Here is a 26,869-nt window from a genome sequence, read left to right as displayed (position 1 = left end):
ATCTCTTTCATAATTTCTTTTGAATTCATCTCCCTACCTAATCTAACAAAAGTTTGCAAAATTTGTAATGTTTATATTTATATTTTATAATATTAATGATTTATAATGTCAATCTTTTTCGTAATTCCTTCCGAATGCATCTCCCTACCTAACCTCGCAAAAGTTTGCTAAATTTTTGATATTTATATTTATGTTTCATACTATTAATGATTTATATAATATCAATTTCTTTCATAATTCCTCCCGAATGCATCTCCCTACCTTACCTGACAAAAGTTTGCTAAATTTTTAACAATACAAAACATTTTATATATTTATATTTTAAAATAAGCCAAAATTTTTCAAAAGCGTTTTTTATTATTAGAGTTCGTTTTTAATTACTATTAGGGAATAATTGTAATTATGATTTTAAAAAATAGTCACTATGCTGCGTCGGCTGTCGATTTATTTATTTTACATTTATTTAACGTAATAATTAAACTGAGATTACAAATACGTAATTAATAATTACTTAGTAATTAAGTCGCATTTTAATATTACACCTCGTCGCACGACTAGGTCTTCGTTTTTTCTCCACTCGCAAAGGCCAATTTTCTTTTGGCAGTTACTCTATCAAGAGATACGGCAGTTGCTTACGAGATAATTAAAGAAAAAAGTTATAATAAAACTAAAAACTGAAACGTGATTGAAAATTCGGCGGTCGCAGAGCGGAGAAATTATACATGTTACTGTTTATTATGTTAGCGCTAAGATAGTTAATCCATTTTTTTTCAATCCAAGCTTTCTTCGGATTTCACAAATTCGATAGTTTAATTCTTATCGAATTCGTCGCCTAGCAATCTATTCCCATTAAATAAATTTTTAGTATCACGCATAAAGTACTTGTGAACGGCAATTTTGCATTGACAAAGTTTCCTCTTGAAAAAAATTACGTTACTTGGAAACGTCGGCAAGTCAAATTTCCTTCATCAATGCTCTTCTAGACATATTTTGATTATACACAGTCTATGATCACTATATCTATATTATTAGTGATCTGCTGTTATGACGATCGAAATCTCTCGATTATTAGTGAGCAAATTAACTATCAATCCAGGAAACGACTCCTCTTATTTTTCTTCACGTTTGTAACTCAGACTGCGTCTTATTTACAATTAGCAATCGTTTGTCAGGAAACGCAAGTCTCTCTACAAGAGTTTGAAGTAGAAACAAACAAGGGCCAAAAGGAGAGACAAGCTCAGCGTACTACACGAGGAACCATTGAGTACCACCTCGGTGACCTTGTATTTAAACTGTTCCTTTATCTCTTCCGCGAGGAACGCTCTTTCGTGCGTCCTAATTGTCGTAGGGTCGGATTGCTCCCTGACTTCTTCGGCGATCACTGCCCTCTCCTTCGTATGCGTTCTGTTCTTTCCCTTCCTGATGAATCCCGAAAGCACTAATAACATAGTATGAAAGAGATGTACACATCGTAACAGGAGCCATAAACATGATGAATAGACGGTAATTATTCAAATGCTCATTCACTTCGAGTTGAAGATGTATATACCTTGATCGATCATGACGTCATCCGTGGAATCGACCCTGATGAACGTCGACATGGTTACCTCGAACAATTTATTCTTGTCGGCGCTTGACATCTCAATGGCTCGTCTTTTTCTGCCGAAACCGATTTGACCGTTGCTACATTCGATCTGAAACCAGCGCACACATATAAATAATAAATTTGCCGGTGGGACAAGAAGAAGCGACGTCCAATGGAGAAACAAAATTAAAGAATTACGATCGTGTAAATGGAGTTAAAACGTAAATGGAGCTTAATAATCGTGCATTACGACGGAATGAAGCCATACCCCTGGACACTTGTCCAAGCAGACGTTAACGGTGCCTCGGAACTGAACATAGGTGCTTTCAGGGAACTTGAAGGCTCGGAATTTCGCCGTCAGGAAATCGCCGTCCACGGTGTTGAAGTTTTCGAACAAGTAAGGATCGACGGAGCACCTGCGCGCAAATTATGCGGATATTGCATGGCATGTAAAATGTGAAACGATATTTTCTTCAATTACACTTGTAACAGCATCGATATCGGTTACCCGTTAATAATAATCGTTTCCTCCTGCGTCTTGGTATCGGTGACCAACATGTAAGTCACCAGCAGGCCGTAGATCGGCGCTGAAGCGTTGTCCAAAAATATTTCCATCTGCAACGGCGTACCGGGACTGACGTTGAGCTCGCCGGTCACCAAAACTCCACCCTGCCTTACTCCGACGCCGAGGATCGGAACTGGCGCCTGACGTGAAATTTCCTCACGTATATCGATCACTCTGAAGCAGATAAATAAATTCTTTTAAAATCCGATTAAAAAAAACGGAACTTTACGAAGTGCATACAAACGGATACGTTGATTAAAAATGATATTTATAATTAAAAGCTCTTGGAGCTGATTCCAAACTCCGAATAATATTTTAAAAAATTTTTGAACTTTTGTCTTCTTCTGGGCTTGTATGACATATAATAAAAATATATGTGAAATGTGTCACGCCTTGAATTACGTACGCGTCCAATTGGATTATTTAAATTTATCGAATCCGCAACAAACTGTACAAGAAACGGGCAGAATTGAAAAAAAAACCGCAAGGTCACACTCGCCTACTTTCCAAAACGAAGTCAAGGGGGCGAGCACCTGGCCAGTGCGATGATCAATGTTGCGTATCCAAATACGCAATTTCGAACCAGCGGCAGTTTGTACACGCCACACCAAAGCGTAAGAACATCACGGCGACCTGCGCACTACGCCGCCGCAGGAATTATCTCCGTAGGAAGATTCGACCCACTTTACGGTTTTATGCAAAATCGCGGAAGATTATGCGCGCGACTCGAGCATATATTTTATCGAATGAGGAAAAAAAAGGAACGGCGCACCATTCGTGCGTGCTCGTTGCATTTTTCGTCGAACACGCAAATCAATTTCGAGCCGGCTCCAGTTCGTGCAGACTCATCTTTCGCTTCCGCGACGTCATGGACCACGCGGGTAGGCGGGCAGACGTGGTAGATCGTCTTGCGGCGAAATCACGTGCGGTGACAGACGAAGTAATGAAGACGAATGCCTGCCAGAATGGTTAGACCGTGAAATTGCCAGGTGGAGAAGAACCCGAACGCGGAGCAAAGTGGAGCGAGTTAGAACGGGCGGATCGAGCTCTGAAATAAAAGGCGTACGCGCGTACGGACGAATGCAGTTCGATAACAAGCTCGATATCGGGACGGGTCCGATCATCGGGAACCATTAGTCATTATTATGACGGTGACTCGTGTTACCTTACACGATTCCCTCCTCATTGCCCCATCGTTCTTTCCTTTTTCATTATCTCCGACACAGAGCGCGCTTTGTTAAGTCGCTTTCTGACGCGTGACGACCTTTCGTATACGCGATACAACGGCTGTGTAAAAACTACTTAATTACGCGACTTATTTTCCTTTGAAGGAGACACGCAATGTATCAGGCATGCTCGGGGGGCAGGGGAATTCACTTGAGTGTCCGAGTCGTTGTTAACTGGAGGAATCCTTAGCATTTCCCGCTGCCCGCGACTCAAATTGTCTTCGGGGGAGAACAGAACTAATCGAATAATTATCCTTCATGAATTAATAAGTAGATTCATCTCGGAGGAAACATGCACAATTCAGGAACAGTTAATGGGGTGCTCTTGTGTCGTGCAGCTCGAACTCGAGGTAGTCACAGCGATATCACGCTGAGAAAAATGTTTGGTCAGATTAATCAAAATTTAGTTAAATAATGATCAAATGAATTTTATAGTTACAATTATTAAATACGTAATTGTTTTGACCAAACAATTATTTTTATACAACTAATTATCAAATGTTTCGTTAAATATAATTAAGTTTTTGGTACCAGAAACTACAAAGTTTATTTGATCACTATTTAACTTGCAAATTTTGGTTGATCTCGCTAAAATGTTTCTCTCAGTGCATTTGTTAACTTTCATACTTTGTTAATTTAGTATCTTTTAATCTTGTGTTGAGGGTTCCATTTGCCCTGTATCCAAATGGCACTAGAATATTATTTTTATTTAATAATTTTTTAAGATTATAATGATTCACAGCTTTTGTTGGCACAATAAATTTACGTTAGTTGCTAACAAATCTCTACGGCTTTTTCTTTTCTTTTTACGATTTGCTAATTTTTACAAAATTACAAAAATTTTGTTTACTATAAACACTTATAAAATTCGTTTTTCCTTGCTTTAAATAAACATAAATTTCTTTGCTGTGCTAAGAAAACTGTATCATTAGAATCTGAAAAATGATTAAAAATAATTCTGTAGTGACATTTGGACGAGAATAAATTTGATCCTCAACATAAGATTAAGGGGTACCAGACCAAACAGAGTACGAGGGTTAACGCAATAAAGATTTCGCGGCCTGCCGGTAACGGACGATGCAGCGAGGATCTACGGAATTCACGCGAGGTACCGATCCGCCGAAGTGTACGTTCGATTAACGCCAATAAATTAGTACCTTGGCGGCCGACGGTCGCGATAAAAATTCCTCGCTGTGTTTTCTCGAGAGCACGTCCCCGGAGGGCACTTGAAGAATGTCGACTGGCGTAGCGACTTTCGTTCGGGAGAAGGCAAGGGATCTGCCAGCAGGCAGACCTCTCTTTATTCCCCGGCACTTCGTTCAACGTGCTAAAATCGCTCACGCTCACGTATGCCGCGTGTGGCTTTTCCACCATCTGTAAAGGAACCGTTGCGCAATGGACTTGGCTGCTCCGCCGTTCATCGCATCATAAAATCAACTCTCGTAATGTCACCGCGTGTCTCAACTATATACAACAGGATGTTCCGCTATTAAGTTCCTCGACGAGCTTATTAAGCACTTTTAATGTCAGTCTTTCCTTCGGAGAGAGATTTTGAGAGAGAGAGAGAGAGAGAGAGAGAGAGAGAGAGAGAGAGAGAGAGAAACCGTCACCGTCACTTGCGCCCCGGCTCCTTAGCATTCAGCTTCAAATTCCTTGGCATTCGCTCAAATGGTATACAATTATAGAATTCACTTAAATCTGAGGCTGAAGGAAGAATTTGTTATTTGATCACATGTCGCGGAAGCTCATTTCCATAATCAACGTTTATTCCTTCCATCCATGCCTTCCATCTTCCCGTACCGAGCCATAAATCGCAACGTCTCTTTTGCCGTGCTCGATGCAATTTTCCCTGTATCTCAATCGCCAGCCATTCCTCTCGCCCATTTCTGCGTGCTCGCGTACGTCGAACCGCACGTAAACGCAGACCGGCTGGAATAGCTTCGCACGAACTGGATGTGAGTGACCCGTCAAGCGATTTTCGAGGTGAAGAAGGAACAAGTAGGAATGTCGATTAGGCTTCGCGGATTAAAATATGCTACTGGTTTTCCAGCAGCTGCAACGTGCGTTCGACCGTTGTGCAAATAAATCAGACGCGGCAGCGTCTCTCGACTCGTTTGCAAATTACGAACTCCCGACGATGACTCCTGCAGTGGTCTAGCTGCTGGCTGCTCGCTTCTGCGTGCGTATTCAGGTCAGGTGGGACGATTTATTCGCTCGAATGTGGATCGGCCGCTCGATCGTTTTGTAATCATCGAATTTTCCACACGATCTCGCCGTCCTCGATAAACAGTCCCACCACCGTCCGCGTCGCCATATCTGTCTTGTAGGCATGTACGGCTCGGCGACCTGTTTTACTTTTTCACCCCGTCTTGCCCGTATTGCCGATTGAAAAAAAAAAAAATTTTTTTTCGTCATGTTCCAGAAGATAGGCTGATTGCAAATTTAATAAGATACGATATTCCCGCGGTATTAATACCCGTTCTGCGAAACTAACGGCGTAAACGAGATCTATACGCTTACGATGATGCGGGAAACGATAACGCTTGTATTCATCCATTTGGGTGGCGTGTGGAATACGACGTAATTGCACTTCATTATACTCAGTGATCTTAAAATCATTTATTACACATCATCGTTGTGATATGTAAAGGCGATACGAACCGCTCCTGCCAACTTTTCTGTCTCGGGGACGAACGGAAGAAGGCGTGTATCACTTAGCAAATTATATTCCCGCTTTACATTCAGCAAACATAGTTATTTCTTATAGCGAGAAAGAAATCGATCGGGAAAGAAAAGGAATGTGGCGCGCGATGAATTTTCTTCCTTCGAGTTATCTGCTAATAAATCATGATTAGAGTCAATAAGAAGAAGAAGTGCCGCTTTTTGCGCGACGAATAGAATTATGCTCGCTGATCCGGCAGGATGCGATTGTCGCGTTCGCCAAAATGGCAGGCAGGTCAGGGGCTTCCGTACGGAGAGAATTTTTTCTCTCACACTCGCGCGCGATAGGCGCGACTTCCGGGTAATTAAACCCACTCGTTTGCCCATGCCGAGAGGGATCGTCATTTCGTACAAGGGAAGTGTGAGAGCCTTGTCTATCGCGGTACGACGCGATTAACACCGTCGGATGACTGGCGAGAAATGAAAAGCTGCGCGAGGTCCGAGAGGACTCTCCCGGGACTGCTAAGTCAATCTAATAGATTTGATAAATATCACGCTCATTAGCAGGATGCGCCTCTCTCTCTCTCTCTTTCTCTCCTTGCGATTTCTTCTATTTACGTTACCCAGAACTCACAATCTCCGACTTTATTGCGTGTTATTACTTGCGCCGCGCGATGAATTACGCATATTTATCGCAACAACAAAGCGAATGCGATTGCGTTCGCGTCATGACGGATGCCGGATACTTCGTGTCGTAATATCAAACGCCTTAATGTCGAATGATTGATGACTTACTCAGGTTCCTGAAAGCCCGCCGGAAGAACGCTCCGCCTTACCGCCGTGTGATTGGCCGCGACGGCGATTTCTGGCTCCACGACAACTTCGGTGATTACGCATTTCACCGTGAACGTGTGTTTGCTGGAATCCGCAGGCTCCTCCACTATTACCCGGTGGTAGTACATCTTTTGACCCTGCGTCATCAAAATTTATAATCCCGGTACGTTATATCCCGCATTGTGTAAAACGCGAGAAGTGTTTTCGATGTTGAAGCGAAACGCACGTTAATGAACGCGACAATCCGGAATTAAGTCGGTATTTTTTTTTCTAAATAAAATTTACGGTCTTTACCGTGACTTTGTTGACGACTCTCGTAATGCCGCACCGTAACATGTCCTGTTCCAGCAACGATAATTTAAAGGTGGCTACGCCATCGTGAAACTGCGGCTTGCAGGCCTCGTCTGGAAAAGTAGAAATTCGATGTAAATCATAATTTTGATTTACAGGCGCTTGATTGCTCGAGCATCCTAACGTAAAACGTTTAAACATATTCTCACCCGGAAAGTGCTTGAATTGTTGAAGATAAATCTTCGCCTGCGGACTACTCCTCACTATATCCACCTCCATCAGTTGCTTGGTACATCTTACTTTACTTTGCACTGAAATGTAAGCATAAATATTCTGTAAGAGACATGGAAAGGCTTTTACAAAATGTGTAATGGTTCAAAACGTTCTCGAGGAAGTTCACGGTGAACGTATGAGAAAAATTATGTACAACGTTTTGATTTAAAAAATATAAATACGATTGAATTGGTCTTTCTTCAAGGTATAAAAACTTTTCTGCTATTTTCTACACTTTGCGATCTTTATGTACGTACGCGGAATCAGCTCATTTGGTATTAATCGAATCGATCGGGGAGAAATTTTCAAGATGATTTACGATTTTGCTTTATGGAAGGTTGAGCAGAAGTTAGCCGTATCCGCAAACTAAGTTACCGTATAGCACGGTAATTGCCCCATAAAGTCGTAAACGTCTCGACCTTGAAAAGCGAAGAGCGCAGCGATGCGCTCGGGAAATACGCGGTGATGTATATCCCACTGGGTTAGACCCTGTTTATTCGCGGAATACCATGATAGATACTTTCACCGTTACCGGATGACGTCAAGCGTATATATCGAGAGGAACGCTTCCCAATCTTGAGGAAAGTTCAAGTCGAAAGATGTGGAATAGAAAGTTTATATAATTTTTACGATATGATTCAAGTTTATCGCACTTTTCTCTGATGTATACATTATACAAACTTTTTTACCACTTCGGGAAAAAAAAAGTCCTTAACCGCTGGGGTACTGCAAACAACCTGTAATACCGTCGAAGATTGCGTTCTCGCGAGCGTCAAAGCAGGAAGTGACGTGAGAACAATCCCGGGGATATCGTCGCGGGTATAATTCAACATTAATCTCGGAGGATACGCGAGGTGGCGATATTTTCCTCGCACTTAACGCACGCGCGCTTCGCAGCGAGCTCGGCGCGCATCGGGCAATAATTCACGGTGAGGTATCATCGTCACGTGCGCAACTGTTGGGAAACGTGGCGAACGTTCCCTCACGACAGGGCGATCCATGCAGTTTCACGCGATACATCCGACCCTCGGCCGCAGCCCGGAATAAGCAGTCGGCCTCTCGCAACCACCGGTCAAGCCCTCCATCATGTCGCGATTCCCGATAATGAACGACGGAACGAACAATCGCGAGCTGTGACGTTTTAATAACGCTCTGCGAACGTCGCTCTGGTATCATTAATTTTCTACTGGACGTTTCAGGCAGATATTCGACTGGCTCGAAACAAGCCAATTATAAATTAAAAGTTTATCTTTCTTATTTTTATTTTTTTTTCTATTTTATTGAAAATCCTCACACGCATACGCATACAGTTTAAGTTACTTGCTATACATTTTCGCGGAACACAATGCGAGCCAGCGATAATGGAAGGATAAATAATACAACTAGTAGCCGAGATGATTCAATGAGAAATAACCCGCGAGCTGAATTTTTACGTAGTTTAGCAGCTTATTTGATCGCTCGAGACGATACCAGAATTCAGAGGGAAAGAGAAGAGGGTTTCACGCATGTTCCGCGCGGTCTGCAGGAGTCGTCTCGCTCGCGAGGCAAAGATAAACAAGCGCCACGTCGGCTGACAGACGCTGAACGACCGGTAGAATGTTTAATATACATTGTAGGCGAGCGCGCGCATCAGGAAGTGCACGGGGAGACTGGTGCTTTCTTTTATTTCCTCGGCAGACAAATTGATGTTCAGCGGCAGCAGCCGGTCGGGAGTCCGCCGCGCTCGCTGCGCTCGGACCGCAGCACACTCCGGAGGATTAGCAGGTACTATCTGACAGGCGTTGATCAAGTCCTCGAGTCCGCGCGTCGTTGCCGACGACAGAGAGAGAGAGAGAGAGACGAGGAAGGGACCGAAATGACACCGACGATAAGGCTGCGGAAATCACTTGGGTATTTTAACGGGACCATACGTCTCTCGGTCCCAGGTCGCGCGGGCCTTCTCGGAACGTAGGAGAGATTATCTCGAATCTCGAGCGTCTCTCATCTTTATCCACGCGATGCAGTCGCGTCACGCACGAGGACGGCCACCGCGAGGACGGTCGAAGGGTACTTCCTCTTCTCGACTCGTTGAAATTGTTCTGTCCGCTTAATATGCGCCGACTCGTTTTCATCAGCATACTCGCTTGGTGTCGACGGCCAGCAGCGTGACGCGACGACGACGACGACGAGGCGTCGCATTTTTCTCCGTATTCACAGCGGAAAGAGCGACTTTCATTTTTTTTTCTTTTCGACAGAGACCGTCACCAGCCGTCACCTCTGACACAAAACGTGTCGCGAATATTTATCCCTTCCTCTCCTCCCGCTAATGACTCTCCGCCAGTCGTCACCCTTGCCTCCGTCTCCCACAGGCGCTTATCTAGGCGGACTTTATGCAACGTCTGTCAGTCAGGCCGTCCCGCGCGCGCAGTTAACGCGTAAATTACGTGACTGCGCAGCGTGTCGCTTTTAAACATCCCTACGAAGCCACGGCGGTCTTTTCCATTAGCAAGTTTAAGCGTTCTCGCGAAGGTAGCGAAGGCGCGAGTCGCGGCTGATCTTCTGCCGATCTCGGAGAAGGAGGTCCGTGACCTTAGCTTCCCTTCCCCGATCGCCGTTCCCCGCCGAGCTACCACTCTTCTACTTCTTCCTCTTCTTCTTTATCTTCCTTCACCCACTGTTCTTCCCTTCTTCCCGAGCTTGCCGCGGCAACGTGCAGTTTTTCCTCGCGGCGCGGCGTGGTCACCGCATCTTCCAAAGCGGCGCGGCGATCCACTATTACGCTTCCGCGTCAGCATTGTTTTGCCAGAAAGCTATAAATCGGCTACTGAATCGGAAACGATCGATGAGCAAGGGAAAATATCTTCGAACAAGAAAGTTTCAGCGTTACAGAAAAATTTCTAGCGACGTTACCTCTACCTTTTACTTCTCTTGGCACAAGAAATTTTCGAGAGTTTAAAAAAGAGCGTACTTCAATTTACTCTTCATCTCTCCTTTCACAATCCCTAGCTTCAAAGAGATGTGACGGTTTAATTAAACCGAGGCTGAAACTAACCTGCCTTGATGAGGTTAGCCCCGAATCAATCAAAATATGTCAGGGTAGGCTAGAATCTCTTCGCGCATTATTTTCTGTCCGCCCCGATCATCGCGGATCTACTAGTTCGCATTTACCCCGCCCGAGATTATTCGCGACGCCGCGTTCACGTACTATCGGCCGTAATTATCAGCTTCAAATGTGGTGCACTCGCTAATCCCAGCGATCTCTCGAAGCCCGAGGTCCGTGAACCTGACCCTCCTTCGCCTTCCTCCACGTCTCCGCGCACTCGCGCCCCTTCATCCTTCCTTATTATTCGACGCTTCTTATTTCTTCTTCCTGCGCGCTCTTCTACCACCATTAAACTCGAGAAGGCACTACGTACTACCTCCGGTCCTCCCGTCGATCCTGGGAGAGTTCCGTTTCTTCTTCCTTCCCCTCCCTCCCCCCCGTTTCTTCCTCCTTCGCCTTTACAACGTGCTTGCCGTACGTTACTACCGGCCACCCCCCGTCGTCTTTCGCGCACTTCGACGCGCCTCCTTCAGCTCGCGAGATTAAGATTTCCGCAAGATAACCGATAATGACCTCCCGACTGATGAGGAAGATTCGCGACCCTCGACCTTCTCTTCTTCGTGCGCCATCAACGCGCGGGCTCCCGCTTTTCGTACATACGTTCGCTCATAAGTCGATTCGTCGTTCAATTCGCAGGGCCAAAATCAATTTTTCCTCCGAACTCGTGACCCGGTTCACGCGACCCACTGTCTTATGCTCGCTTCCATTATCTTCGACGCGGTTTTTGCCCAACGATCTTACTGCGCCGCCACTTTACTTTCGTTCTTGTATTCCCGTTAACGCGCCTAAATCCTCTCAAGAGTAACGAGTCCATCGCGCAGTAAAACCAACCGCGTTATGTTCAACCTCGGGCCGTTTCCATGGTAAAAATTATAACGACTTGATCATGAAGAAGAGTACCGAGTAGATTTAGGATCCTTTTTCCTCGACTCCGACGAGAATCGTCGTCGTTTTCCATTTGATATTTCCGCAGTTATAAAACCAGCAACTCGTACTGGCGGATGACTGGTTTCACTGCTGATAACAGTGCCAGGTCTCCGCCGCCGCCGCCGCCGTCTCGATGACACTTTATTTTCCTTCGGCGTATTCTCGCGGGATTCTCGCGAGCGGCCACCGCGAAGAAGCCTGAGTAAATTGCGTTAATTTACGATCGCCGGAATTACAATAATTTGCGGCCATTATTGCGTAGTGTTATGATGAGAACCGAGATGAATAATTACGCTTCTGCGCGGTTGCGTTCGGGCTCCCGCGAAGAGATCGAACATGCACCAGGATTGGCGGTCCTGCGTGCAATAATATCTTTCCCGCTTTCCACGGCGAGGAGGCAAAAATCAACGCGCATGCCTACCTATTACGCTTGAATACCTCGATGTTGTCGGAAGCAATTAAGCTTCAAATAACACTAACGCCGGGATTGGCTGGTCCCAGAACACACAAATATTCGCGCAAGAAGACGCAGTCTCTTCATCTTTTTTCTTTTTCTTCGCGCGTTTCGCAATTACCCTCGTTGTACCAGCTGAGTCGCGTAATACTAAAACGACCCGCCAATTTTTTCTCGTACGAAAGCGAACAAACCGAACAACGGTAAACATGGCGGTCGTACATTACAGTAATCAATTAATATTCGCGGGGAGTTATCGCGTGCTGGCCGCGGATAACAGTACCGAATGATCGGAGCGAGGAAAAAAAAAGTGGACAGCGAAACCTGCGCGCTGCAAGTTTTTCGCTCGCGCATTGTACGAGCAAAGCGACACGGTGACACATGAAATTCTCGTACGAATGTGACACATCCTATAAACGTTATCTATTAGCATTATCTATTGTGAATTAAATGCCGGTCGTCATCGCGAACCGGATCGGTGGTATCGCATAAAAAGAAAAGCGACCGTGCTGTACGCAAATAGAAATGTGATAACGACTGGGAAAAATATGATTTCCGTAATGAAGGAAATGTGTATTGCGTACGTTGAGAGAGAGATTACGAATACAAGTACGATTATCTTTCTGTTTCGCCGTGATACCGGATCGGCGAGTGACGTTAGCTTGTCATTTAATTTCCGCGAACGCGCAAATCTCTTTGTGAGTAGAACGAACGCTTTGGATCTTTATTTATTTATTTTTTATTTCTTATTTTTTACTCCCGTTATATATCTGTGGTTTATATAGGTTGCGAAGGAGCATAAAGACTCCGCGAATCGTTGAATGATACGCCTTCTCGTCGTGCAATTACGCTTCGTATTAAACGGTATAATTTTCAACCGCTATTACTCCGCTTGTATTTATTCTCTTCTCTACGGCCTTGCTTAAGTTAAGCACAAAAATCACGTAATCGCATACCGGATCTCATTTCCTATTTTTATATATTCCATCTCATTAACTTTAATCGCGATTCGTCAAACATTACGAGTGTTTTCTTTTCCTTCGTCTGAAAAGATTCTTTACTGATATACTGATAAAATTAAATCGATAAAATTCGTGGGTATCACCTGCAAATCGTACGTTAATCGCTGTTTGATAAAATTCAATCGCCGATTGTAACGCCTTTAACGACCGAAACTTCTTCGTCGACTAGGAAATCAGATAAACTCGAATGAATCACTTGCGTTATCGTTCGCGGACTTTAGGGCGCGTAAGCGGGGGAAAGGGGGCTGCATAACAGGATCGAAAGTTCTTAATCAATGCAATGTAAGTTACGTCGGATGATAAAAGAGGAGCGCAGGCGAGCCATGGCGAATACACGCGGTAACGGTGATTCCATTCCGGTTGCTTTGGCTGCTGCGGCAGTGCGCGCACGCCGATTACAAGGGCCGCCAGCACGGTAAATCACTGATCATCAGTGATCATTAGTGGCCCACAATTCTGTCGATCGAAACTCGAGGAAACGACGGAATCGCCGGCAAGGGGGACCGGTTACGACCGGGTACAGATCGCCGGGGATTAGAGCACGTGGAGGATGAGGCACGTACGTCGATGGATATCTAGTTAGTGCCTTCCTCCGTACTTTCTCTGCCGACTTCCTGGACCCGACTGGGCTATTATGCCCATCGGGAGAATGATGTTTCGGTTACGATCGGATTGGCACGGTCTGATGATTCGATACCAACAGTTTGCAAGGCAAAACTCTCTGCGAATGATAATTACGAGATAAATCATTCGAGAAATGTGATAATGTAATAAGTTCCGTGGGTGATTGATTTAAACATTAATTTAATAACTACCATAAAAGATTCTAACGCAGCAAAATTTATTTTAGCATTAGACATTTATTGAACAGTTTAATTTAATCGCAATCTCAATTTTCTTGACTGCATGATTTTTTTTCCAGCAAAAAGTATACGTGCATCATATTATTTCCCCGTGAGCAGAATATTCCTAGAATATTATGCGAATATTATTAAAAATTAAAATAATATTACCATCAATATTCCGAGAATATTATTATATATTTTTTTAATATTATGAAAATATTGTGTTAATGTTAAATGTGCGTTTTTACGTAATATTCGTAGTATATTATGAAAATATTTTATGAATTGTGATCAAAAAATAATGTGAATTATCATGTACAAAATATTCACCTATTTAAAAGTTACAATATTCCCGATAATTAAAAATATTGAAGTAAATAATATTATTTACTTCTTCATATAATATTCATACAATATTATCAGAAATGCACATATAATCATTTTTATTAATATTTTAGAAATATTATTTAATATTAAACATTGCTAATTTATAGGGTTATATATTTATTCGACTACTTGCTCCTCTCTTCTACATCAAAATCTTAGCCTACCGCGAAATCAAATCCTTTTCGCAATCCCTTCCAAAGAAAGACAGCGACTCCGCTGATCTGTAGAATTTGCAAGTGGTATCGCGTGTTTTACAATTTTTATTTTTAAAATGGACACGCCACACGCGAAAGGCATGGAAAATCGCGTGACATGAGCGAGGTGCGTCCAGTGACAGTAATGCAATCCGATATCACGGCAAGCCAAAGAGGCATGCATCGCGAGCATCGACCGAATGACTACAAATCGCGCAGGAGAGAATTTCCTTTAAAAGAGACGGTCGCCTTTGGAATTCGGTGTCTATCTCGCGGCGTCGTTAATATCGGCGCTACCGTACGTCGCCGTCGCGGGTAATCGCTAGCGCGGGAACGATCGATCGTCCATCACGTCCAGCAGCGACTCTTCTGAAGAACCTGAACGGTTAAGAGAAGACAGACGAGTCACACGCAGGTAGAATGATTCAGAGAAACCTCCAAGAAGCGAAGCTTCAAACCTTTTTCCAAGCTCGCTTGGAAACATCATTTTCCCGATGATTGATTTTACTAATTATACCAATCTTCCTGTTTTTATGTTTTTTTAATACTTATAAGAAATCAACTGTGGAAAAATCTTACGTTCTATTCACGATTCGTAAGGAAGAGTTGCCGAATGCGTATAACTTAAATTATTTCTTTATTAACTAATAATTTCCATTTGGATTACTGATTTGTATGTAAATGAACTTTGAAAATTGCAGTTCGATGTTCCAAGTATCTAATTACCTACAATAATTTAATCTTTCACTAATAACAAATTAATTTGTTATAAGCCTTTTTGCAACATGCTGCGAAAAGTACGATTTAGTCAACTAGTCGTCTAAATCGTTCTTGTTGATGGTTTCAATATCGAATGTGAATTAAAGTAATTAAAATTTCAAGACATTAACCAATACTAATTTTATTAATAATTTATCGAAAAAAAGGATCAATAATATTTAAGTAATTAATAAATAACAATAATGAACAGATAAGGACGTCGAGATAAAATTAGCTTGAATTTATTTTTTATCAAATCAATTATTAGCTTTACTGTTATCACTTATTATAATAAAATGTGTGGTGGTGTGACTTGAGAAAACTTGATATATTTTATAAAAATATCGATTCTTTTTCTTTATAATAATTGCAAATATGTGTACAATGAATGTAAAATATTCTATAAACTGTCTTTTCTGAAAATGTAAAAATTCAATATAAAGTTGCGTAATTACATTATTTATGATGACATATAAATTTATCAGAAATTAACATTGTACTTGATTGTGCAAAGTGTTGTTAGCATACATAAAACAGGATGTAAATTCTTGCTTATATTACTCATTTCTCATTTGCTTCATATTTTTGTCACTAAATGTTACTCATGTCAATTAAAAATATAAAATATTGAAGATGCACCACTCAGGAGACCGGTACTCATTCAGTAACTCTTCCCTGCTGCTAGATAATGCAATATTTTTGATAGAAATTAGATGCGCTTTAGATAAGCGCGCATATTAAAGCTAAATTAAGGTAACAGTCGGAACATGTTTTATATTCTGCTTCCTGTTGAAGCTTTCCTACCTCCCGGAGCGTGTCGGTGCGGGATGCTGCGAAAAAGTGATGAATTATTTATAACGTCACGCGGTATACAAATTATGCGCGCTACTAAGGATTACCGTTATACATGCGTTTTCGGTAATCCCGACGACGATTAAGCCGACGACGTCCCGCGGCGCATAGCCGCGCGATTATTTAAACAATCTTTATGGCTCGGCACGGCGTTGTATAAAGCGCTCGCACGTGTCGTTATTTATAGTCCATTGTGCACTTTTTAGATCCGGATTCCGCAGATGCTATCCGCTAATCGCAACGAATTATGTAAACTTTCCTCCCGTGAAATTTCCTTCATTTCATTCATGGATATTCCGTGGTGCAGAAATCATCAATTATTTATCAGGGTAAGATTATTTTTAAATTACATATTATAAAACGTACTGCAAAAAGAAATGATTCACGTAAACATAAACCATAAAAATATGATACAAGTATTTGAGTATATATTTGCAAATATTTCAGATTTTTCGATTTCGCATATCATGCTTGTTAGTATTTTATTTTATTTTATTTTTTTATATATTTTATTTTATTATATATTTTATATATTTTTTTTAAATATTGATTAAATTCTATTCAAGCAATGTAATTCTATATAATCGGCAACTGTGACCACAATCAATTCTCTTTATAATCTTAGAATGACTGTCGGTATTACGCTGACAAATATCACCCGATATTCATTCATTTAAAATCGATTTACTCTTCGAGAGTAAACCGATTGGTCGAGATAGAATCTCGAATGGGGTTGAATTCTTTGTTATCCTGGCTGCTTCCGCGCGCGCGCGCGGGGCTGTCATCTCCAAGGTATCGAATCGAGTCCTCGAGTTTATCTGACTTCCGGCAGACCGCTTTGTTATCCGGACTGTGCTAGACGCAGCCCGAGCACGGAATACATTTTCCAGAGGATACTCGCAGCGCTATCTGATCACAGGATTTAATTGTTTCCTCGAGTCCCTCTTTCCCGCGGAGCTGCTTGGCAAGTGAGTGCGCGGTAACGTGTGGATGCTACGTGGATGCATTATATAAAATATAATACAAATCTCACCTGATAAAAAAATCCGCGCGCACTCCTCGTTACTCTTCCTCTTTAACGACAACGTATGTATATAGACATCTCGTTTAATGATATTCCTTGCGATATATTGTTCACGCTTCGCAACTACTGAACTACTGAAATGTTTCTGAATCCGAAGTGAGAAGTGCCGTTAAAAAAGAATAATTCGTTGCACAAATTAAAATTAAAGAAAAAAAAAGAAACGACTTTATCACAACATTTTACAGCCATTTTTATTACGCTTGTCTAATTGATTGCTACGATCGTTACTTGAACTTAGAACGTGGATGAAACGTATACGAAGGCCGCGCCGTCTGATGGAATAATGATAAGACGTAGGGATAATTATGGAGTATGAGTTATGAGAAGAGATATAAAAAAATGTTGCAATTACGACGAATACGTCACACGAGGGGAAGAAAAGGGGGAAGAATCGCGGTACGCGGTAGCATGGCCGTAGTGCGTAAATACGTTGCTGCTGTATCAGAGCAGGTGCAAATGACGAACGATAGGAGTAATTACAGGTAATAAACTGAAATGACAGACTGTGACGATCCACCGTCCGTGCGGGACACACATTCTTGCTTTTATCTGCCGCTCAATAATCAATATGCAATGCCGATGATCTCTCCCCCCCCCTCCTCCTCGTGAAAAACAGATTCCGTGTGTACGGCATTGTCTTCTCGACGCTGTTATTAAATTGTTAAATCGGGTGCCCGCTTCGGTTGTGTCATTTTGCAATTTTCTCCCCAATTATAGTAACAACGATCGTTTTTCACGAACGATCGATAATCGCTGCGCGTTTCGTGCGGCCTTGAGCGCAAGCGTTCGCTTCTCTCCTCGCGCATTTGCAAGTTTCAACTTTTACTTCTACTTTGTTAAGATTATTTCGCACTTTACGAGAGAGCTACCTTCCTTATAAAGCACCGCGCGATTATTCGTCCGCATTAGCATGTATTTTCGATTAACGTTATCAAACGATTGAATTGAAAATAGTCGCAAATACGTTTGCGGCTGAGCGCACTTGCGCTAAGCAATCGTGCTTCTGCAAAATCACAGAACACGTTGTCTCTGAAATTTGTTCCGTAAACCGTCACAACCGCTTAGTGAGTTTTCATTCGTTGCTTTCACGTACGCACGAGCATCGATTATAATGTAATTGGATTAACATAATCCATGCAGATAACCGGAAATCCCCTCCTTCCATGTTAACAAATCCTTGATAATTAATCGGAGATTATAACCGAGACTTTTTCGTGCGAATGTACTTTCAATTTGTCAGTGAGATGTGATTATTAATAAAGTGCGAGTGAACAGATTTGGCGGATCATCGGCCTGGTGGCATCCGGCAAATAAAAAAAAAAAAAAAACGATCACGTGTGATTAATGATTAACTGATTCTACACGTGTCTAATGACGAAGTTCGCGTGTAACCTGTGGCTCAATGCTCACCGGATCATTATCAATCATGAAAATGAACGCTCCTGACAGTGAGAAAGAGAGCACAGGGCGTAAGGAAAACAGCGATTTATACGAATTAGTTCTTTTGCCGAGGTGAAGCGAACCGGTACCGAGAGGAAAGTAGCAGGATAACACTTCGTGATAAATGACGCAAGTTCGGTGAGCAAACAATTTCGTTCCGCGCATCATTCGTTACATCGCGATTGATGCTCCGCGGACGCGGAACACCGTAAAATCGAAGTTTTTCGGTCCTACCGGCACGTATCCAGTTGCTACCAGGAAATGTTTTGCAATACTTTGCTTTACGTTTCCTGTTGGCAACTGGATACATTGAGGTCACGTTGTTAATGCTAATGAATAAAAAAAGAAACATTGTTTCATTAATTCCTCTGGAGATTCGACCGATCGAGCCATTCCATTCGGGTGTGCTGTTTCTCTGATAACTCCGGCGTTAGAGCGAAAAATTGTATTTATAAATTATTTATAGATTGTAACGAAAATATACGACGAATTGCGCTCGTGCGCCGTTTCTTATAAGATCATCGTGAAATCTCAAGAATTTTTAAGACAGTTGGCTCAACATTAATTTAATTAGTGTATAACGGAATCAATCAGTCTCTGAAAAATGTTGTGCACGTAATCTCTTGCTTTAACAACCGTGCACGTTATTTAAATTATTTAAATGGAAGGAAGCAGTAAAAGATCATGTTACTGCCGAAGATCGCAAAAGCGTGACCGTTCACATGAAACAGAGAATTTGTCCCCTTGCGCGCCCTTGTCCGATCGTATCTCTTCACATGCACGGACACTCGGGATACGCACGATGCGTGCACACGCGCGAATCCGTAACGCTACGCATGTACCGGGTGACACGCGTGCACGCAAGTGGTTCGACCGGTATCCGCCATATTTGGCTGGGCCCCACGCATACACAACACACACTCGCACACGCGCGCGCGCGTAAAGTACAAACATAGGAACTCCTGGGAGAAGAGGTCATGCTCACGAAAGATATCGACGCAGAGATACGATATTCCCCGAGGCAATAACTCGGCAGTATCTCCAAAAAAAGTATAACATCAGTAGTTTTATAAGCATATCCAACTGATCTATCAGATGGTGTAAGAAGAATCATCATTGTAATGTGTATTAAACACTGTAATTTAATGCTTGAAAATTCTATAAGATTTGTATATTTAAGATTTGTTAAAAGCATTTGATTAAAAAGCCATAATTAAAATTGAAAATATATTAGACACTTTTTTACGTTCCATTTAATAGATAAAAGTCTATGATGTAGCTAACGGCGAACGCGCCAAAGTATCAATTAGAAAGGAAATTTAACGTTCCTACATTGCGCAGGACCAGGGAAAAAAAATAATTGGCGAAAAGATGGCGAGTTTATGGGGCTTGTAATATGTTGAAATCATTAAACGTATGACGGACGGTTCGTCTCTCTCGATGGGTTGGGTCGCCATTCATAAAACTATCGTAAAAATGACGTGTCAGGGTTCATTATCCATCCACGTTCTTTTCCTCGTGCCACATCGAGATAACTGTTCAAGACGTCGTTTAATTTGTGAGTTACGAGAAATTGAACGTTTACTGTCGTTGCCACCTCAAGCGCATTCGATATGCCACATTGACCTTCGATCACTTCCTCTCTGGCATCTGAACGTGCCCGCGGCAGAATGCATGCGATTATCTTTCGCGCATAGATATAATTACACGGGAAATGTTTGTTTCGTTCGCGAACAGCTCGTGAAACAAGGGTCATCGAGCGAGAGAACGTTGAGAGGTGTGACGAGTGGTGCCGAGAAGGAAATACGTTAAATGCCGAAGAAACCGAGCACGGGAGGTTCTGTCTAGGCGACGGAGGAAAAAGATCCCTGCCGATAGCACGTCTGGATAGACTGACGGAAAAAAGTGTTGCCGTTACGTCAAACACGCACGACAGTGCAACATCGATTATCTGGTACATCAATGCGGCGATCGATCTCGAGATAGTCATCTCGAGACTTCGATTTCTTTGCTTGATTAATGACATTTTAATAGATCAAGTCACGCTCGTGCATCCCTTTCGCTAGAGCAGTCGCCCCACGCTCATCTCTTCAGGCATTTATTTTACTAATTTTCTGTTACTTATCTCCGCATTGTACCGATCTGAGAGTCTCTAAATCGTCATTGTTAAGTTTTTTTAAAGAGAATTATTTATCGTCTATCAATAAGATATTAGAGTGACGTTATTTAAAAAATATAATTTCTCTCGCTTTATCATCATTGCAAAATTTCTGTTTACATTAATTAAACCTTTTTTTTAAATTTTGTATATACCATTTGAATTTAAAAGAAAGATCTGAATAATATTTGATCTCTTTTGATGTCTCCCTTCTTTCCGGCGGACTTCGTCGGTAAACGCGAGCCGATCTAAAGATCCATGAGTCGGGAAAAGTCAGATCGCTTTACTGGAAACCGGAGCTCAGCCTTTTTGGCCTTTTGTCGATGATCTCCCCAGCGCTCTGTCCAACGCGTCCGTGCAGATTGGCAACCGGTTTTCCTATGGCCTCTCCCAACCGATTCCTCACTCCCACTCTCACTCCCACTTCTGTTTCCCATTCCAGAGCCCTGTGCACTCCTCGCACCCCGCATCCTCATCCCTCACAGTGCTGTAACATTGCGGCATCATCCTACATCTCTCCTCAAACTAATGTTTCCGAGGATGTGAATAATTAGCGACGTATCTTGCCATGAGAATATCGTATCGAATAACACGTGTAATCTTCTGATTTTAACATTCTTCTTCAATGTTTTCTTAATATTTTCGAAAAAGTGTTAAAAGAAGAGTTATTACTGAAGATTTCTGACCAAAAATTGACTAAATAATAAAAATAATTTTACTACAGAGTATTTTTTTCTTTAAACAGCTGTGTTTAAATTTTATTCATAATTATTGCAAGCGATCGCGTTACAACTTTTTTCACAGGGTCGCTCTTTTATGCATCATCGTTATAAATTCTACTTTACGAGCGACATAAAAATATGTGGCTTCCCGACGAGAAACTAAAGTTTCTTTATTAGAGTAAAAAATTGTCTTTGGAAAAGTAATTCGGATGGAAAAACAATTTCTCGATTTAATCGAGAGATCTTTTTCATTGTAACGAGGGAACTTAATTTTCTCATCATCAGGAAGCCACGCATTTTTATAGCGCTCGTAAAGTAGAATTTATAACGATGACGTAAAAGTGCGAGCATTCCTATTTCTTTGAGTCGATCTTTCATCTCAACGTTCGAACGGGTCTCGATATTTCAACGGTGGGCTTACAACTTCCTGGGTACGCAACTGGCCTCCTCGGCACTCGCATTATTCCTCATTCCTGGCCACGTGTTTGAGCGCGATTATGGAGAGCACGAACGAGTCAGTGGAACTGTTTTGCCCTATCCCTTTTCCGCTCGGCGAGCGTTTTCGCTTTCTCGTAAAACTCCGTGCGGTTTCCAAGCTGGATAATGAATAAATCGACCTTCATGAGCCGCGCGCATGAGAAAAATTCCTCTAAAGAACGATCGTACAAAAAAAAACAAATAAATTAAAAAAATAAGAACGTTAGGAAGCGAATAATTTAAAACCGCGAGAAATCTCATTATCCTTGAACACGCGCGAGTGCGGCCTGACATTTCATTTTAACAGAGCGCGCATCAATTTTCTGCATGACTCCATTCTCTTCGTCAATTGTCGATTTTTTCTATCTATCGTCGATCCATCGATGTTACGCGCCGCGGCCACACGCGAAAAACAATAAGAAGGCTCCGTCCGCGGACGGAACGGAATATACCTGCAATGCACATTTGCGGTCTAGCAATTAAGTATGATGTTAATAGGCGTAATGGCGGTAAAATAAGAGAACGGATCGCAAGGCGCGCAACAACGGTGAGCTACTTAGATCGAATTTCACCTTCTCTTTCCTCATGATTCTCCCACTCGCACGTCCCTTCGCTACAAGCATGGACTGACACGTTTCAGCACCCTGCTCTGAAAAGCGATCTTCTTCACATAAAGAATTTTATAAAAAAAAAAAATAATAATAATAATTCCATCATTTTGAGTCAAATTCTATCTTATAAAAAACTAATCGTGCTTTTACACATAAAGTTGTCTCGGAAATACGCGAGAAATATTATTCAAATACCTTCCCTGCGATTTTTTTTAGTAAAGCGTAAGTGATACAGACGAATATCTTGATAACGGTAATGTCATTAAAATAGAAATACAATAATTGGCGTTATTTCATTTTCATAAATCATTTTTGGTCGTAAATTGTTTTCGCGTCAGTTCGGCCTTTTCTATGCAGATGTATACTCCGAAAGGAGGATTCACCAACGCATATTTGACGGACATTTAATCTTCGATCGTTGGCTCCATGTCTTTCCCGTTACGGACACATTAGTGCGGGAGACGGCTCACATTGTGTTCACAGGTTCTCCCTTTAATTCCAGGACGTTAAGATCTTTCTGCGGATTCTCCAGCAGAGAACGAAGGGCAGGTGGGAACTCATGCGCAATCACAAACGTAGAAAATTGCATTACCGTTCACCTTCCCTTTCTTTCCGCGATTATCGCAGAATCCTAATTTCTTCTCTCCCGCGTTTGCCTTCCCTGCGATTGTGAGTCGGCTCAATTATGCCCATTATATGAACCCCTGAATCAATTTTGCCCACTGGCAATGAGAATTCGACGTAACCACCCCGATGGAGTAATGATACCGGGAAGGAAGTCGATTGCGATCTATCTACTGACGAAGAAAACTCGAAGCTGCAGCGAGCAAACAACAGGAAACAATAATTTTTCTCCTTAACGTCGTGAAAGTTCTCCATTATAAAGATTTGAATAAAATGATTTAATTACTGATAATTGATGTACGGGGAAAGAACGGTTTTGCTGAAGATGTTTGAAATATCTAAAAATTCAGCCAAATGCAAGAGGGAGAAAATGATTTTGTTGGTCTATCAAAATAAATTGAAATAAAACGCTTAAGTATGATAATTATAATCAACGTTCTGAAAAATTTTGACATTGATTTCTAGCGATCCGTTTGAGCGCCCTGTATAATTTTTGATGGTTCAACAAAGTTATTTTCAGATCTGTGTTTAGCAGGATTGAGTAGTAACTAGTTAAAGAGCTAAAAGTTAACAACTTCTAACTTAAATTAGTTAATTTTTAATGACTTAATTTTTAACTTTAACTTTAATTATATTTTTGAAACACATTAACTTTAATTCATTAACTTTTTTCCCAAGTGAAAAATTTATCTATGTACAAGAAAAAATTGTAAGAGAAAAATACATTCCCGTGTAAGAAACAAGGTTTTTTTGTTATATTATACAAACTTAATTTACAAATAAAATATTAAGTTTGCTTGTTGATCCGTATTATAATCGTTTTGAGTAATTTAACTTTAAAAAATTACGATTTTGTAATTTAATATGAATAATGTTTTTCAAAATTAATTTCTAATTTACCTCAACCTAATTTACTCTTAACTTTTAACTAATTAGTTTTTTGTTCGTGTAACTTAACGTAACTAAATTAATTTTATAAACCATCAACTTTAATTTAATTTAGTTAAAAGGAAATGTATCCTAATATTTAGTTAAACTTTTAGATATTTCAGCGAAATCATTTTTTCCTTGCAGTTGACAGTTTTACATTTTATTCGATAAAAAGACTGACTTTGAAACATCGCGAAAAAGAAGCGTGACGTAATTGTTGCAAGGTTTCTTACGTGCTATTTTTATACCAGACACTCTTTTAACGACCGTTCTAATTTACGTAATAATTTCGCACAATTTTCCAATACAAATATAGCCGCGGTAAAACGTACACGAGATCACGATGGAGTCATGGCGTGATTCATCAACGTCTGATTACTCACACACGACGATGCGCGTCGCGTGTGCACGAATTTCCGCGCGCGAGAGAGCCAGCGCGCGGAGTAATTATTTTCCACGCACGTGTTTCCCTCTTACACAATCCCGCGCGCAATCGCACTAATTTCACATTTGCGAAACCATACAATTCATTCGACGTATCTGGCTGCTATTAGGGTTAATTAATCGCACGTCAACACGAAGGGAAGCTCGGAACAATTGGAGCAACCCTGATTTCCAAGGCGCGATTGAACTCGCAAATTGGTTGCTTCCACCGACATGTAACGACGCGCGATAAAGAAAGAAAATAGAAAATGAAATCTGATTAACTCGAATTTCAGTGATCCTCCGATACACCATCGCTCCGTTTCCTTCTCGTTTGTCCAAGACGTGCGCGGCCCTTAACGGATAATTAGCCTTTTATCCTCCGCCTCGTCCTAATTGCTAGTGTCGCGCGATTACAAGGTTCGTTCCCTGATTGCAGTTATTCTTTAATTGCACTTTGCGATGAGGATGATGCCATGCGAGCGCGCGCATTGTTTGCACTGCTCGCAATTTCACTTCCGAGAGAAACGCCGCGGAGAGAAGAATACACTCCGTATGCCTCGTAAATATTGCGTGACATGGCGCGAGGAGAATTCGCGACCGCTAAACGTGATCCGAAAACGTAGCTGGAGTGAGCTCATCGGGTGGGTGTGCCTTAACGATTTTCGAAGCTCGACGAGGCAGACGTGAGACGTCGGTGCCGAGGGAAGGAGCTTCTTGCGAATCGCAAAACGATGATCGTATCCATCGCGTCGTGCGTGCCTGCGTGCGTACGTGCGTGCGTGCGTGCTTGTTGTCGGTTTGTTCTATCGTTGTCGGACACTGCCATTTTCATAAATAGCCGGACCGTGAAGCGAGTAGAAGAGAGGAAAAGAAAGAAAGGAAAAAAACGTCTACCAACGTCAACAGTAACGAGCCTAAAGTCAGTCATAACGAGCGCGTCGCATGAGGGAACGTAGCAACCTTGGCTGGCGCTTTGGATAGTAGCTATGCGATACCTGGTAGGCACCGCGATCTAGGACATCCTACTTAAGATAGGCGCGTGCGGCAGGTGCTTCGAAACTTTACGATGCATTCTGCGACGCGTCACGCTGCTTATTTATGCCGCGTCGCGACCGCCGATCGTCGGCGTAATCGACTTGGGGACAAAGGAACGTCACTTTCGTTCGCGACATGTCATGTTTCCACCTCGTCACTGATTGCCGCGGAGCGCTATAAGCGTGGACTCTGCGGTGTACGCTTATAATGTAGTCTATGTCCTGCGTATATATACACTTGGGATTTCTTCTCTCAACTCACGCATTTCCCTATACTTTCTCCCGCTTAACGTGTTAAATAAAATCGCGACGGTCGTCGCGGAGAACGTTTCTATCGTGATTGATAAACGTGTCGCTCACCGTTGGCACCTGCGAATCCGACGATGCATATCCAGCACAGGGCCAGTCTCCAGAAACGGTCGGCCATGTCCATTCTCCGGGTATAATTGCGAAACGTCCGCGGATCGTGTACTCGCGATCTGCGTCAGGGGAAACGGGTGAACAAAGGGGTGAAGAGAGGAGGAGGGACGGACGGACGGACGCGGAAGAGGAAAGGAATGGGAGAGAAGAGGATCGAATATTTTCGTATTATCCGCAAGGGTCTCTCATTTAGCCGGACGACGCGGCTCGGCCCGATTGTAAAGGAGGTTTCGCGATTCCTCTCTCTCTCTCTCTCTCTTTCTCACCGCGAATGCGGAATTTCACACCGCGATTATTCTCGACGATAATGGAAAGCCCGAGGACTCGCTAGAATCGGCCTTGGCGAAGACGCGCGCGAGCGATGTTCCCCGTGCGAACACGCGAGAGACACTGACGGAACAAGAGAGTGGCGGGAGAGTTTGAACCGCCAGCAAACCCAGACTGCAGCATCGACGCAGTGGCGTAGAAGTGGATCAGACGTCGCGATGAGAGACGATTTTACGCAGTTTTAAGCCAATGACAAAAATGATCGACGCAAATTACGATTCTTTCACTCGACTCCAGGCTGGTGAACCAGGCCGAGAACCTTGAACAAACGTCACAGTGAATATCATTGTAACGCGTGAAGATTATTGTACTGATAATGTTTCCTTGAATCAAAATTTTTCTCACATTACAGCTATTTTTTTTTTTTTCGTTTAATTCTATCACATGGGAAAAAATTGAAAATGGAAGCTACCACGTCTCTTTCTCTCTCTCTCTCGGTCATCTCCTCGCGAGTCGGAGCACCATTTATCCGGAGTTAAATCGATCGTTTTTATAGTAATTGCCTTATAGCCTGGCATCGGTGCCGGTAACGGGCATGAACCCGTACGCCACTGTCATCGAGAAACAAAAGACACACACGGATGAGAAAGTGGCAGCCGCCGCGAACCGATCGCAAAGGTACGATCTCACGTATGCGTCCGCGCTCGCGTGTACGTATG

The 26,869-nt window shown here is 42.4% G+C and overlaps 2 protein-coding genes across 2 annotated transcripts in view; one reads left to right on the top strand and one right to left on the bottom strand.

Annotated features, from left to right (window-relative positions):
* Positions 1-26,869, top strand: part of LOC105194231 (methylcrotonoyl-CoA carboxylase beta chain, mitochondrial) — a 37,823-nt gene that overhangs the window by 3,743 nt on the left and 7,211 nt on the right. The window lies entirely within an intron of this gene.
* On the bottom strand, positions 428-26,272 carry LOC105194229. Its single transcript, XM_011159051.3, has 8 exons — positions 25,824-26,272; positions 7,372-7,473; positions 7,166-7,275; positions 6,833-7,008; positions 2,094-2,324; positions 1,854-2,001; positions 1,550-1,694; positions 428-1,438 (listed from the first exon to the last, which is right to left on the bottom strand). The coding sequence occupies exons 1-8, from the start codon at positions 25,894-25,896 to the stop codon at positions 1,188-1,190; spliced, it is 1,236 nt and encodes a 411-aa protein (XP_011157353.2). The 5' UTR covers positions 25,897-26,272; the 3' UTR covers positions 428-1,187.

The sequence above is a fragment of the Solenopsis invicta genome, chromosome 6 (assembly GCF_016802725.1).
Source record: "Solenopsis invicta isolate M01_SB chromosome 6, UNIL_Sinv_3.0, whole genome shotgun sequence".
NCBI classification, from domain to species: Eukaryota; Metazoa; Arthropoda; class Insecta; order Hymenoptera; family Formicidae; genus Solenopsis; species Solenopsis invicta.
Note: the sequence above shows the minus strand (reverse complement) of the source record. Positions and strands in the feature narration are given on the sequence as shown.

Coding starts and splice junctions, on each gene's coding strand:
- LOC105194229 (XM_011159051.3), bottom strand. CDS start 25,896: ATGGACATGGCCGACCGTTTCTGGAGACTGGCCCTGTGCTGGATATGC. Junction 7,009..7,165: donor GAGTCGTCAACAAAGTCACG/GTAAAGACCGTA, acceptor TTGATGACGCAG/GGTCAAAAGATGTACTACCA. Junction 1,439..1,549: donor TGACGTCATGATCGATCAAG/GTATATACATCT, acceptor CTATGTTATTAG/TGCTTTCGGGATTCATCAGG.